This window comes from Brachyistius frenatus, unplaced genomic scaffold (genome assembly GCF_029030835.1).
Source record: "Brachyistius frenatus isolate BFR_SWC_R1_liver_20210118 unplaced genomic scaffold, ASM2903083v1 Contig_154, whole genome shotgun sequence".
Classification (NCBI taxonomy): domain Eukaryota; kingdom Metazoa; phylum Chordata; class Actinopteri; family Embiotocidae; genus Brachyistius; species Brachyistius frenatus.
In genome coordinates this window covers 816,750-829,934 of record NW_027210753.1, presented here as the reverse complement: position 1 = coordinate 829,934, position 13,185 = coordinate 816,750, and the positions used below count along the sequence as shown (strand labels likewise).

The 13,185-nt window shown below is 43.7% G+C and overlaps 1 protein-coding gene across 3 annotated transcripts; it reads left to right on the top strand.

Annotated features, from left to right (window-relative positions):
* The first annotated feature begins 483 nt into the window (after positions 1–483).
* On the top strand, positions 484–11,705 carry znf281a (zinc finger protein 281a). Of its 3 annotated transcripts, none has more exons than XM_069716246.1 (7): positions 484–599; positions 2,399–2,852; positions 5,283–5,384; positions 6,096–6,222; positions 7,254–7,337; positions 7,416–7,534; positions 7,649–11,705. In XM_069716246.1, the coding sequence occupies exons 2-7, from the start codon at positions 2,448–2,450 to the stop codon at positions 9,308–9,310; spliced, it is 2,499 nt and encodes an 832-aa protein (XP_069572347.1). In that variant the 5' UTR covers positions 484–599; positions 2,399–2,447; the 3' UTR covers positions 9,311–11,705. The 3 variants fall into 3 exon arrangements, with proteins under 3 accessions (XP_069572347.1, XP_069572349.1, XP_069572348.1); XM_069716248.1 differs by lacking the exon at positions 484–599 and adding an exon at positions 1,541–2,290; XM_069716247.1 differs by lacking the exon at positions 484–599 and having other exon boundaries at positions 2,306–2,852.
* The last annotated feature ends 1,480 nt before the right edge of the window (positions 11,706–13,185 follow it).

Sequence of the window (13,185 nt, the reverse complement as noted above, 5' to 3'; positions counted from 1 at the left end):
TCAGTCTGCATGATGGGTCAGTCTACATGATGGGTTAGTCTACATGATGGGTTAGTCTACATGATGGGTTAGTCTACATGATGGGTCAGTCTGCATGATGAGTCAGTCTACATGATGGGTTAGTCTACATGATGGGTCAGTCTACATGATGGGTCAGTCTGCATGATGGGTTAGTCTGCATGATGGGTCAGTCTACATGATGGGTTAGTCTACATGATGGGTTAGTCTACATGATGGGTCAGTCTACATGAACACAAAGTCTGAAATCATGACTTTTACTTTTAAAGAAGTATTTAAAGTATCTTTGCACATTTTTTTATTGAGACGGAAGCCTTTTTTCTCCATACATGCACCAAAATGACAAAGAAAATGCAGTTAAAGTGATGATTTGAATGTCGGCTCCGACAAAGAGGAGGTGCTCCGACAAAGAGGAGGTGCTCGTGTCCTCCTCAGGACCCGATCACCCAGAATGCTCCGCGCCGAGGCAAGATGGAAGAACCCAGCAGCTGCGGGAGAACAATGTTTTGGCTCTAGACATTAAACCGGACTGCTGAGGGTGAACCACGCGAGCCAAAGCAGCGGGTCATGGTCCTGCACCGGTAAGAGAAGTTCCTGAAACAAGAAATCCACGTTTTGTGTGAAGAAGAGTCGGCGGGAGTTGAAGTCTTCGCACGAGACCGACAACAAAGCGCTGCAACGCTGTTAGCGCTAGTTAGCTGCTAGGTTAGCCGCTAGTCGGATGAGCATCATTGTTCACGGAGTTGGACGGGCCGAGTGTCGGAGCTCCTTCCCGGGTTCTCCTCCATCACTGGGTCGGTTTAACTGTTCGGGAACAAAGCCAACAACTCAGAGAACTCGGTAAAGAAGCCGTAAGGACGACGTGGAGGTTCTCCTCCGGTTCCAGCTGTTCTTCCAGGTTCTCTTCGTCTCATCACGAGGTTCCTTTAAATCCACGAAACAACAAAACTACGTTTCTGCCTCAAACACACTTTTACAAGGTTTTTGTTTTCGCTGGTTTTTCGCGCTCATATTTGCGCGATTTTGTGTTTTGATCCGATCAGATCCGCTGCGGTTGTTTCTGATTCCGCATCACAAAGGAGAAGGAGGAGGAGGTGGAGGAGGAGGAGGAGGAGGTGGAGGAGGAGGGCCCGCAGGCGGGTTAGCAGGCGGTTAGCTCGGCGGCTAATCCCACTGAAGTGACTGAAGTTGAGTTTTGCGGCAGCAGAGCTGGAAGATGTTCTCAAACACATCATCAGCATTTATAATAAAACCTTCATGGGAAAATGCTGAAATGTAGTTTGGCAAGAGAGACCACCGCATCCTGCTGGAGTTACTGAGTTTAGGTCACTTTATTTAGTTCCACTGGTTGTAACAGCTCATCCTGGTTTTTATTATGATTTGAATTGATAAAGAAAACTGCATGTTTAACTAAACCTGCTGATTCTGAATATTCTTTCCTGGTAATAAACAGCAGCGAGAGGTTATAGATCACGAGTTTACCTGTCGTACGTAGATTTGGACCATCATGATGTTGGGATGTGAATACTTGTTTTGGTTTTAAAGCTGTAGTAGTGATGTCATGTTTTTCAAATGACCATGCTGTTCTAGCTGTTTTATTATTTGCTTTTACCCACTTAGTCATTACATTGACATTACTGATGATTATTGATTTAAAAATCTCATTATGTTAATATATGTTAAAGCACCAATATATCGACGAACCTGGTAGAAAATATTGTCCCACTTGATTTTGTCAATATCGTCCGGCTCTGATATGGTCCGAGTCATCGAGTAAATAACCAGATTTGTCACGTTCTGTGTTGATATAATCTAAACTGGAGCAAAACCTCAACCTGGAATACGAACGTGGACGTAACTCATTCGGAGCCGTTACAGGACACGCACTTGATTTGTTTGTCCTGCAGCCGCATAATTACAGCCAACCGTCTTTCTAATGCGTTCTCTGTGTCCTCTCATTGGCAGATAAGCTCATCAAATAGGATGACTGGGTCAGACGGCCCCATCAAACAGATTAACGCACCGCTTCCATCCCGTCTCCTGTTCTCGTGTTGTCTGGAGCTGCAGCCGAACACGCTGTGATCGAGCGGACAGAGTTTGAACGCTGTCGGCAGCTCGTTTCCACGTCTCATTGTTTCAGACCGAAACCCTTTGTTGACCCACAAATAGTCCGTTTAATCCGACTAAGCGCCTCGTCGTGAGATCAGAGGCCGTGACACCGATTCCTGAAGCTTAACGGGCTCCATCTCCGTTTTCATGTTGAATATCACTTGTGTGTATCCCGGCAGACTAATTGATAGATCGTGCTTATTAAAAAACGTGTTGTCACTCTGTTATTATGGTTTTTAACATCAACTGCTGCCATTCATTCTCCTCACAGGATGACACTGATTTCCACCCCATAGTTTTCCAGCCCGCCAGCCTTCACCATGAGCATCATTCAAGACAAACTCGGGAATGAATTCCTGCGCTCCAACGGGAACATGGACTCCAACTTCGGAGCGGGCATGATTATGTTCAGCCACCTCCCCCCGGTGACCAGCTTCACCCGGCTGGCCTCCCACTCCATCATGCAGGATCTTCCACCGCAAGAAATGATCCTGAAGAAGGAGCGCGACTCTCCTGACTGTGGCATGGGCACCCAGGGTGGCAGCCTGGGATGCGCGGGGGCGGGAGACTATGTTCACGCTATGGGGATCAAGCAGGAGAAGCTGTCGGAGCACGATTATCGCTTGCCGCTCTACCCGGGAGGTCTGGGGAAGAGCACGGAGCTGCTGGAGGTGACCGTCAGCAACAACCAGAACCTGCTGGTGCATGACCTCAACATGGCCAACGTAAGTACCACAGGTGGGACATCAGAGTGGGAGGGGTCAATATAGAGCAAAACAATTTGAATATTACAATAGTTGATCGAAAGAAAAGTAATTAAGTGATTTGTTAATCAGTTAAAAGGGAAAGAAAATCTCAAAAGTGAAAACGCTCTCTTTATGGAAAATTTGGGGGTTTTGGTCAGAAATAACAAGACATTTGAACTGTTTTGTGAATTGTTGTCTCCGATCATTAACCGGCTAATCAACATCAGATCATGGGTGCAAAATGCCAATCGTAATCTCCTAAAGCTCAAGGTGACATCTGCACATCCTTGTTTTGTCTGACCAGCAGTCCCAGACACAAAGATAATCAACTGTTGTCACATAAGACAAAGAAACAGACCCAAAAATATTGCTAAAAGATTAATTGGTTATTAACATATTTCCCATCAATTTTCAGGAGATCAGCGGCTTCATTAATCAGCTAATTGCTTCTGCTCTTATTTAAAGAAATCACCTTTCACTCTGGAAACAAGGATGAGCATTTTTTTACAACTATATCGCCTGAATTCAAGACTTTTCCAATGTCTTTTCTTGAGAAAAAGACTTCAGAGGATGGGAAACACTTTCACTCTTCTCCTTTGGGGAAAGTTTCCCTGAGACACCGTTAATCCAAGGAGACAAGAGTCCTCATCATTGAAGCCTTTTCTCTCATCCAAGTGAAACCTGAAATATGTTAATCCATAAAACCCACATTTGTGAAGCTTGTCACAGTTTTGCAATCGACCGGCTCTTGGTGCAGTCAGAAGTATGTTTTTTCTGACAGTTTGCACTTTTCAGACTCTTTCTGAGCTCGTCGTCTTGTCCTCTGGTGCGTTGTTGTGTTATTGGGTCGGTTTTTATATGGTTGTGACCAGCGTGGGATCAAATATCAGCAATATAAACCCAGATAAGTCTTAAAAAGCATTTCATTTGGAATGATTTCCAAGATCTGCTGTTTTGTCAAGCAGCTCATATTTTAAAGAAGGTGGAGGCGCTCGTGTGAAAAGTACTTACGGAGACATAAATCTACTGATGGCTTGAGATGCAAAGTAGTTTCTCTCTCTGGGTAGAAGGGTGATGTCATCCGGCCTCGGTGTGAATGAGAACGTCTCGGCGAGGACACGGCTGTCTTGTTTGAGCTCGCACTTCATTTCGGACGCCTTTTGTACTCATTCAAATAGAAATATACACGTCCACACTCCGCTAACAATAGCAAGTCATCGGGGGTCATCGGGGCTGCACGTCGGAAACAGGAATCAATTGTTGTCTTCACTGGGACACTTTTTTTTTTAAATTGTCTGTTCAAGGACAATTTCTTGTTTAACATGTTTATTTTAACAGAAGGAGCCTTTATAAATCACGGATTGACATTTGTCAAGCTTTTACTCTCAGAAGTAGAGCTGCAACCGTAGTGTTTCATATCATTCATTGCACTGAAGGTTATTTCTGAAATCGATTAATAGTTTGGTCTGTGAAATACTGGAAAACGGTGAGAAATGTTTTGTCAATCCAGATGTGCAAATCTCAAAGATACTCTCACTTTTCAATTTTATAAAAGAGAAAAGCTGCAAATCGTCACATGTGCAGGTGGAACTAGGAAATGTTTAACATTTTTGCTTCAGAATATAATTCAAATAATTAATCAGTTGTCAAAAGAGTTGCAGATTTATTTTCTGCCACCTGACCTGCTGCAGATGTGCTGAGGAGCTAAAGTTCAATGATGAAATACAGTCTGTATTATTTTGGTATGTTGATGAGTCGCTGCACTTCTCACACTGATGTCACTTTTTGTTTGTGCAGCAGTTCTTTACCCACCAGGCCAAAAATGCTCGAGACGTATCGGACCCATTTTTCTTTTGGCTCGACTTCACCGTGTTTGTCCCCTAAAGATTGTTCTGATCTTGTGAACAGCAGGCGCGCCCACATTATCTCCATATATCTCCATATGGCAGCGAGGAGCAGTGGGCTCACGGAGAGAAAAACGGCCGGCCGGATGGTAAACAGAAAGAAGAAAAGGAGGAATCGGGAGCCTCATTTTCCTCCTTTCTGAATTGTTTGTGCTGAAGCTTACAGAGGAGAAATCCTTCTGAATGTTTGGTGTGTGCAGTTTGTGCATTTCATTCAGCTCGAATAGAAGATTTAAAGCTCTCTCAATGAATTACAGGCTGCATATCCGTAAAAGAGCCATAAATTTAGTGCTTTGTTAATCCCGCCCACTAGAACCACATCTTGCACAACGAGTTTCCAGCTGACAATCACTCGACATGGTCCAAGTGTTTGGTTTGTTTGTGAGTAACAAACTTGTTTGCACGATAGTTTGGAGACTAACGGCGCTTAACCTTCGATCGAGTGATTTCCTTGTCATGGCCGGCTCTCACGGCCCGCTCCCTCTCCCCTTTGTCATCCTCACAGCTGCAGAGTCAGTTAGGAAAGGAGCCCACTGGGAGAAAAGGTCGGAGGTCAAATGGTGATGGACAGGAGGGTAAATCGAGGAGGAAGAGAAGCGAAGCAAAGGTTTGTCTTGGATTTATGTATTCGTGAATGTCGTATTTTATTTAGTCCTCGACACACTTATGTACATCGACGGTTAAATATTATCAAACAGAAAAGAGGTTTTATATTTATATATTTAGAGTAAGCTGCAATCCAGTCTAGTTTTTGTCAAATAAGAAATAAAAGTAATGATTGCTTTAAAATAATTTCTATATTGGTAAATGTGTATTTTCATTTTATAGTTAAACATGAATAGCACAAATCTGATGTATGGTAAATTGTCTGTTCATGTTTAATTTGAAGGAAAACAACCTTATTCATGTAGAGATGAGCTGAGGAAAAAGTGTTGATGCTGCGATTTCACGCCGTATCTCATTTGGCTGCATATTGTATTTTTCTTTGTCTTTGTGTATAAACAGTGAAAAATAGTTTACAACTTTCAGCTTTTCTATGTTGATATTTGAAGTGATTATAACCAAAGATTTGTACATAATTATTGGTGCCTGTTTTATTATTCTTGTATGTTGGCTAACTGGAAACGATATCCTTTGTTTATATCCTAAATATTAGATATCCTAAATTATTAGTCAGACTTTGTGTTTGTGCTCCAGAAAAAGTATATTGTGCATCTAATACCAAGTTTGAAGAAGTGAACGTGGCCGACGGAAGATTTTAAATCCGTTCGTTAGACGACTGAATCTGACTGAATCTCTCTCCTGTGTTGTTGCGCAGCAATCAATGATGCTGGATGCAGATGGATGCGGCTTGTCTCCAGGAAACAAGCCTCACATCTGTGAACACTGCGCTGCATCCTTCAGGAGCTCCTATCACCTACGCAGACACGTCCTCATTCACACAGGTGCTGCAGACTTCCTCCTCAGTGCTCACCTGTTCTCCTGTGTGTGTTTGTCTGATTATCACAAGAAGGAAAGTGTTGATGCCAGGCGGCAGATACTGAAAATAAAGTGTGAACGTCACGCTTCTCTGTGCAGTACTTTGGAATAACTGCGTGTTTGGTCAATTTCAGTGGTGCTCTCCCTGTTGGAGAAACAGGGAGAGCACCATTAAAGGAGAAATCGCACATCGATCTGTCCATGAAAACATCTTCAGTTGTGGTCATTGAGGCTTGTCGTATTTTGAAAGCCATTTAAAAGATGAAGTGTGTATGGGGGGCCGGTTGTTGGTCATTAAATAATACGGCGGTTTAAAACACTAGCGGTGTCTCCTGCTGTCCGACTGCTTCCTCCTTTCTTTTAAGAATTACTTTTATTTTCCTAGTTTCATATCTCTGTCAGACTCATTAGCTGTTACGTGATAATTGTGCCGTCCACAAACCTGCCAGGTCAGTGATCTAGAAAATTGATTTTAAGAGTGGAATATCTGCTGGGGGTCGTGAACTATTGATCACATGAGGCACGAATAAAACAGTTTGATTTTTTTTTTTGGGGGGGGGGATTGTTCCCTTGAAAATGTCTAGCTTAAGAAATACCATTTTGTTTGTTTTAACAATAATTTAATAGCCATTAAAAACTTGTTTTGAAAAAAATGGAGAAAAATTTACTTTGGAGTTTGATTTGGAAGTTTTTCATTCACCACTCTAAAAACACAAATTCACAAAGGATAAAAGTTTATATTTCACCAAGAGCACGTTTGAATAACCATGCAACTCTTATTCTGTTGGGGAGTTTCTATTTTACCACCAGAAATGCCAAAGAGTTGAATCAACATCTTTGAGAAACGCTAGTAACTATTGCATTGAGTTACACGTTGTTGTACACATGCTTTTGTCTTTCTACTAATCCTGTGTTCATGAATCATGTCACAGATGTGTAACGAACATCTGGTGGAATCCACATTTCAACTGTAGACATCTTGTGCTTTTTATTTCAGGTGAAAGACCCTTCAGATGCAGTCAGTGCAACATGAGCTTCATTCAGAAGTACCTTCTCCAGCGACACGAGAAAATCCACAGTGGTGAGTGATGTGGGGAGCGGAGGTGGGGGGTGGGGGTGATGTAATGGAGGATAACCAACCTCTGTGTTTGTGTGGCAGGAGAGAAGCCGTTCAGCTGTGACCAGTGTAACATGCGGTTCATTCAGAAGTACCACATGGAGCGACACAAGAGGACGCACAGCGGCGAGAAGCCGTACCGCTGTGAGACCTGCCAGCAGGTTAAACCTCCATCTTCATCTCTGCTGGGTCTCAACCACATTCTTTGTTCTGTATGCTCATTACTTTTTTTGCAGTTATTTTAAAGAAAACATTGTGGTGTTTGTGTCCATCAGTATTTTTCTAGGACAGACAGACTGCTGAAGCACAAGCGAACCTGTGGAGAAGCCATAAAGAAGGGGCTGGATCCCGGGATGATGGACCTGGGTTGTGTCGACATGGGACACGGCAGCTATGGAATCACTCAGGGAAACGCCGGGAGTTCTGGTAGGAAGAGGGGGAAGTCCAAAAATTGTGGTGAGGGAGGAGAGCGCAGGAAGAAGAAGGGAGACGGAGGAGGAGGAGGAGCAGGAGCAGGGGTGAGGGTACCGCACATTCACGGCGCCGCGTCCTACAGCATCCACGATTACTCTGTGGAGAATCAAACGGTGTCATCCTCGACCGAGCCGGGACCCAGCATGCAGCAGGGTCACCACGGCCGAGCTCCAAAGATGGCGTTCAAGAAGGCCAACCGTAAGGGCCTGGATAAAGCGGGTCTGGAGCAGGCCAAAGCGGGCCCGTTGGAGCGGGGCGGGGCCATGGACGGCCTCATGCAGGGTAACGGGCCCAAAGTAGGGCCCCCCAGCAGCAACTACGACGACGCCATGCAGTTTCTGAAGAAGAGACGTTACCTTCACGCGGCCAACAACGCCAACACCTCAGGACCGGCGGCGGGGGGAGGAGCCGGCAGCGAGTACGACGTCAGCGTTCACCTGTCCTCCCAGCCGTCCGTCATCCAGGGCGCGGTTTCCAGCCTGATGGACAGCGACGCTCCGCTGAGTCTCGACAAGTCAGGGATCCCCGACGAGGTGCTGCAGAGCATCCTGGACCAGTACACGCAGAAACCCGACGGCTCGCAGCACGACGTCCACTTCGACATCGGCGACCAGCACGTGGAGCTGAACTCGGCCGACATCCTGTCGGGAGACAAGACCGTCGTGATGCACGAGTACTCCCGCTTCCTGCTGCAGGCCTTGGAGCGCACCAGCCACAGTGCCAGCTTCCCCCTGGGGCCCGGCCTTCCCGCCTCGGGACCCTTCCCCAGTTCCCACCCAGGAAACCCGCTCTACGCCGACAAGAACATCTACACCACGTCTCCGCTGGAGTGCGTGTTCAGCCAGTCGGTGGCGTCGCCTTCGCTGCCCTCCTCTGTGCCAAAGTCTCACTTCGCGATGCTGACGGGCTCCTCGCCGCAGCACAGCTTCCACCTGAGCAGCCTGGAGGCCCCCCCCCACCAGCAGCTCACCCCGTCTCAGGAGCTCACCGAGCAGATGGAGAAGCAGCACTCCTCCACCCCCCCGTCATCCTACCAGATCAGCCCGTCTGACCTGAGCGGCCACAAGAACCAGCCGCGGGTGAAGAACGGCGCGGCGGTCTACCCTCTGGCCTCCTCGCAGGACCTGGACTCCTCCAAGACCTCCTACCAGATAGAAAACTTTGCTCAGGCCTTCGGCGCCCAGTTCAAGGTGGACGGCCGCGGCTTGTCTTACGGCACCGACTCCAGCGGGGAGGTGGATCACAGGATACAGATGGATCACAGGATACAGATGGATCACAGGATACAGATGGATCACAGGATACAGATGGATCACAGGATACAGATGGATCACAGGATACAGGTGGATCACAGGATACGGACGCCCGTGTCTGAATTCTCAGGGTTTAGTAGTTTGTTATCTGATGTCAGTGAGCCAGTAAGTACAGGTTCCAAAACTCCAACAAGCCAAAGCTACAGATGAGAGCCTGAGAGGGAGAGAACACTGTCGTTAACATTGTTCTTATTTTAATTTTTTTAGTGCTCCAATTTTATTATTATTATTATTATTATTATTATTATTATTGTTATTATTTTTTATTTTTTTAAGTGACAACTATATTTGAATTATACTGATGCTCTGTCTTTGTGCCCCTCCTCTCTTCGCAATAAGCCTGCGAGGCTTACTGCAGATGCAATTTTTTTTTAATTTTTTTTTTTTTTAAGTATCTGGTGTTTTTAAGTTAAATATGTATTTTACTGTTTTATTCCTGTCATGTTAGTGACATTAGGTCTGGTCATTAAGCACGAACTGAAAGTAAGTTTTGAGTAAAGCGCAGCGCCGGGCGTATTTCTTTTCCAACGAGCTGAAGTGTTTGAGCAATCAACTTTACAAGCGTAACATAATAATAATAATAATAATAATAAAAGAAACAACCACAACGGCAGGGAATAGCCCAGAGATGAAATAGCAAAAAAAAAAAAAAAAAAAAGGAAAAAAAGCTGTTTGTCTGTTACAAGGTTAAAAGTATTACTCAGGAAAAAGTGTAAAAAGCAGCTTGCGAGGTGCAGCGAGCTCTCTGCGGAAGTTTGTGACTTCAAAGCGGATTTTTTTCTTATGTTTTATTACTTGTTGAATGAGATAGAATTGATGACATAAACAGACTGCTGCCAGCTCACTTGAACACTGAAAACACTTTCTACTTCGCTATATAGAGATTATGGTACTTTCATGTCAATGTGAAACTCATGTTTGCTTCGATAAGGGCCATATATATATATATCTATATATCTATCTATATAGATAGATATATATATTTATATATATTTATAAGAATATATATGATGTAAGATAACAGTTTTAATCGGTCTGCCAGTTGAAGTCGAGGAAGAACGAGGGCTGTTCGGGGCGACATGTTGTCCTCGGTATATTTTTGGAGAACAAAAGTGATGTTCAGGCTTTTCTTTGGCCAATAGAGGGCGCTGTTGCACAGTGATAGAGCCCCGCGCGCTCCTCTTCCTCCTCTTATTTCTTTAAAACGAATCCCTTTAGCACTTTGAGCCATTTTCGTACGTGGAGTAAGGTTCCCCCCCGGCCGGACGATGGGAGCTCAAACACCAGGAAGGAACCGGCCTTCATCCAGATGGTGTTTCTGGGGGTGGAACATATTATGGGATGGGGAGTACCCCCCCTTTTGTTTGGGTAGCATAGTTTCTGTGAGATGAAGGGAGGGCAAGGTGGATATCTGGAAAACGTGGGATTTTTTTTCATGAACGTTTTCTCATATGTTTAAGGGAGGGTTTAGCGTGGGTGGGTGGGGCTTTTTAAAAACCCAGTCATATTTAATCGGGATAATGTAAATGCAATTCAAACCCCTAGTTTTTAGTTTGACTTGTTATCCAACTTTAGCAGCTTTTGCTTTCTTATTGACTTTGATGACAAAAAAAATGTGTTAGTGATCAAGTATTTCTTCAGCTGTTACTGAGGCAGCCACATGCAAATGAGCAAAGAAAAGATGGCTGCCCCGCTCATGTGTATACATTTAGATCTTTTGGCGAGCATATTTGTCCCATTAGAAATTTGGTGCCTATTCCTCAGAAGTGCAGGTGCAAGATATTGTCTAGTAAATGTTAAGTGTAAAAAAAAAAATTAAAAAAAAGTATGTAATTTTTTTTTCCTTGTAAAGACAACAATAATTGCGCCGTCTTCCACAGCAACAACTGGCCTCGAGTGCTGGAAATGAAATCACTGCTGAACGAACCCTGATGGCCTGTTGTTTTAAACAATCATTAAACGTGGCAGAGTAAAATGCAATGCTGTAATATCGGAAAAAGCCGATACGTTGCCATGTTGAACGGTTGAGGCGTTAAAGAATATCGGCCTCACATATACCTCATATCACAATAAACCAGGACAAACGGAGGGACGGTTTGTGTTTGTAGCAGAAATGCTGTTGTGTGTAAAAATGTGCGACTATTTTTAAACCTTTGTGTACGTGACATTTATGTGACCCAATATGCCGCCGCTGCTTCAGGGTTTGTGTAAATGTCTCATGCCAACCAGTGTTTGGTCTCTTCTGTTCGACCTCTCCACATCTCATTTGCCATATTGTTTCAGTACGCTTATTGTTTACAAAAAAATGTACAAAACACTACATCTTACTTTATTCTGACCCCTGTATAAATTGCATTTTATCCCCCTTTTTTTTTTTTTTTAAATCACCACCAAATTTTTTGTAGTTAATGATATCTTCCATTTTTATGTTCTTTCAGGTTCGTGTGACGCGTTTCACGAGACTACTTGTCCAATGAATTAAAAAAAAAAAAAAAAAGATTGATTAGGGAGAAAACAATAAAAAATGTTATCAAGAAAAAGTCTTTGCTTCGATGAGTTCTTATCAGAGGTGTTAATGGAGAGTCTTTGCTGCTAGTGTCGCATGCAAGAGTCTTAATGTAGCCTGTTTTATTTCCACCACTAGAGGGCGCTGATGCTCTGCTGCTGTCGGCCATTAGCTTGCAACACTTAATGCCGTGAACCTTTTTAGCAGCTGCTTGGTTGTCTAACATCATATGGATCATGTGTTTGCAGTTTGAGGTAGGAAACTTTTGACTTTAACTTAAGCTCACTTTGAACTTTATAGTTTCTTATTGAAGCCCACTTCACTGATAGGTTTCTGTTTATTTAAAAGGATTATATAAATACGTGTTTATCAACTAGCGGGTTATATTCCAGATGTTTCGTGGATGTGTGCATGAGGAAAAAAGTCAAACTTATTTTGAAGTGTACAGAACTTCTAATGCTGCACTTTTACTTTGAAGGGCACGTGTTTGCCGTGGCTCAGCGTGCGTGCAGCCGTTTGCTGCCATTGTTGTCATGACGATAACGACCAAATCTAATCTCGTCACATCATCGGTCGCTGTGTATTACTGCATCTTTTGTGAAGTCAGTGGGGAAAAGAAATGCTGGTTAATCTTTGATTAAAGTTGGATTCACAGTCAAATGAGTGGATTTAACAGACGGGGAAAGTAAAGCAGACGTGTCTCGTGTTATTTGTATCGTACATGAGGACTTCACACAGAAAGCTACGGAGTTCCTTCAGCAGCACGTCCAGGGATTAACAGGAACGCTGCAACGCTTTCTTCTTTTAAAGAGGCCTTTAATGAACTGCATGGTTTCACAGTCACTCTTATAAAACCACATCACACCTCATGAACATCGCTGACCTGAGAGCAAAGACTTCATTTGTATTGCAAATTATTTCTCTTCAACATTAACCGTCATGTCGCCTGCTGCCGTTACACATTCATCCTGGCAAAAAAGTCCTTTTCGACATTTTCCTCTATTAGTTATCACATTGGCACAAGTTAAAGCCCAACACATTACTATCGAACTGCCTTTTGACCTCTTACGTCACGTGGAGTCAGAACACACCTGTTTAAATACATAACTCATAGATCTTATGATAAATGATTTCCAGTCTGCTTCGTCATTCAGTTGCTGTTGGGGAATATGTCAACATTACATAGAAGGCACAACATTAAACGCATTTACACTAAAAAATGAAATATGCAAACAAGTCAAACATGCAAAACTCACAATCAACAAAAAAAAGATTGTTCCAGATAAATATTTGATGTAAATAGAGCACATTGAGGCACCAGTGTTAAAGTAATGTAGATGAGCAGGCGTTTCCTTTTCAGCATCTTTTCTGGGGAATTAACCTGCTTCCTAAAACCAGAACCAGAACCAGAACCAGACGGTGTTGGTGACACTGTGAGCTGAGTGTCGGATGGATTTGTAGATCTTTTTGTACTTTTCGTCCTGTTGGTGACCGCGTGTTCTTTTTAATGGCGTGATGA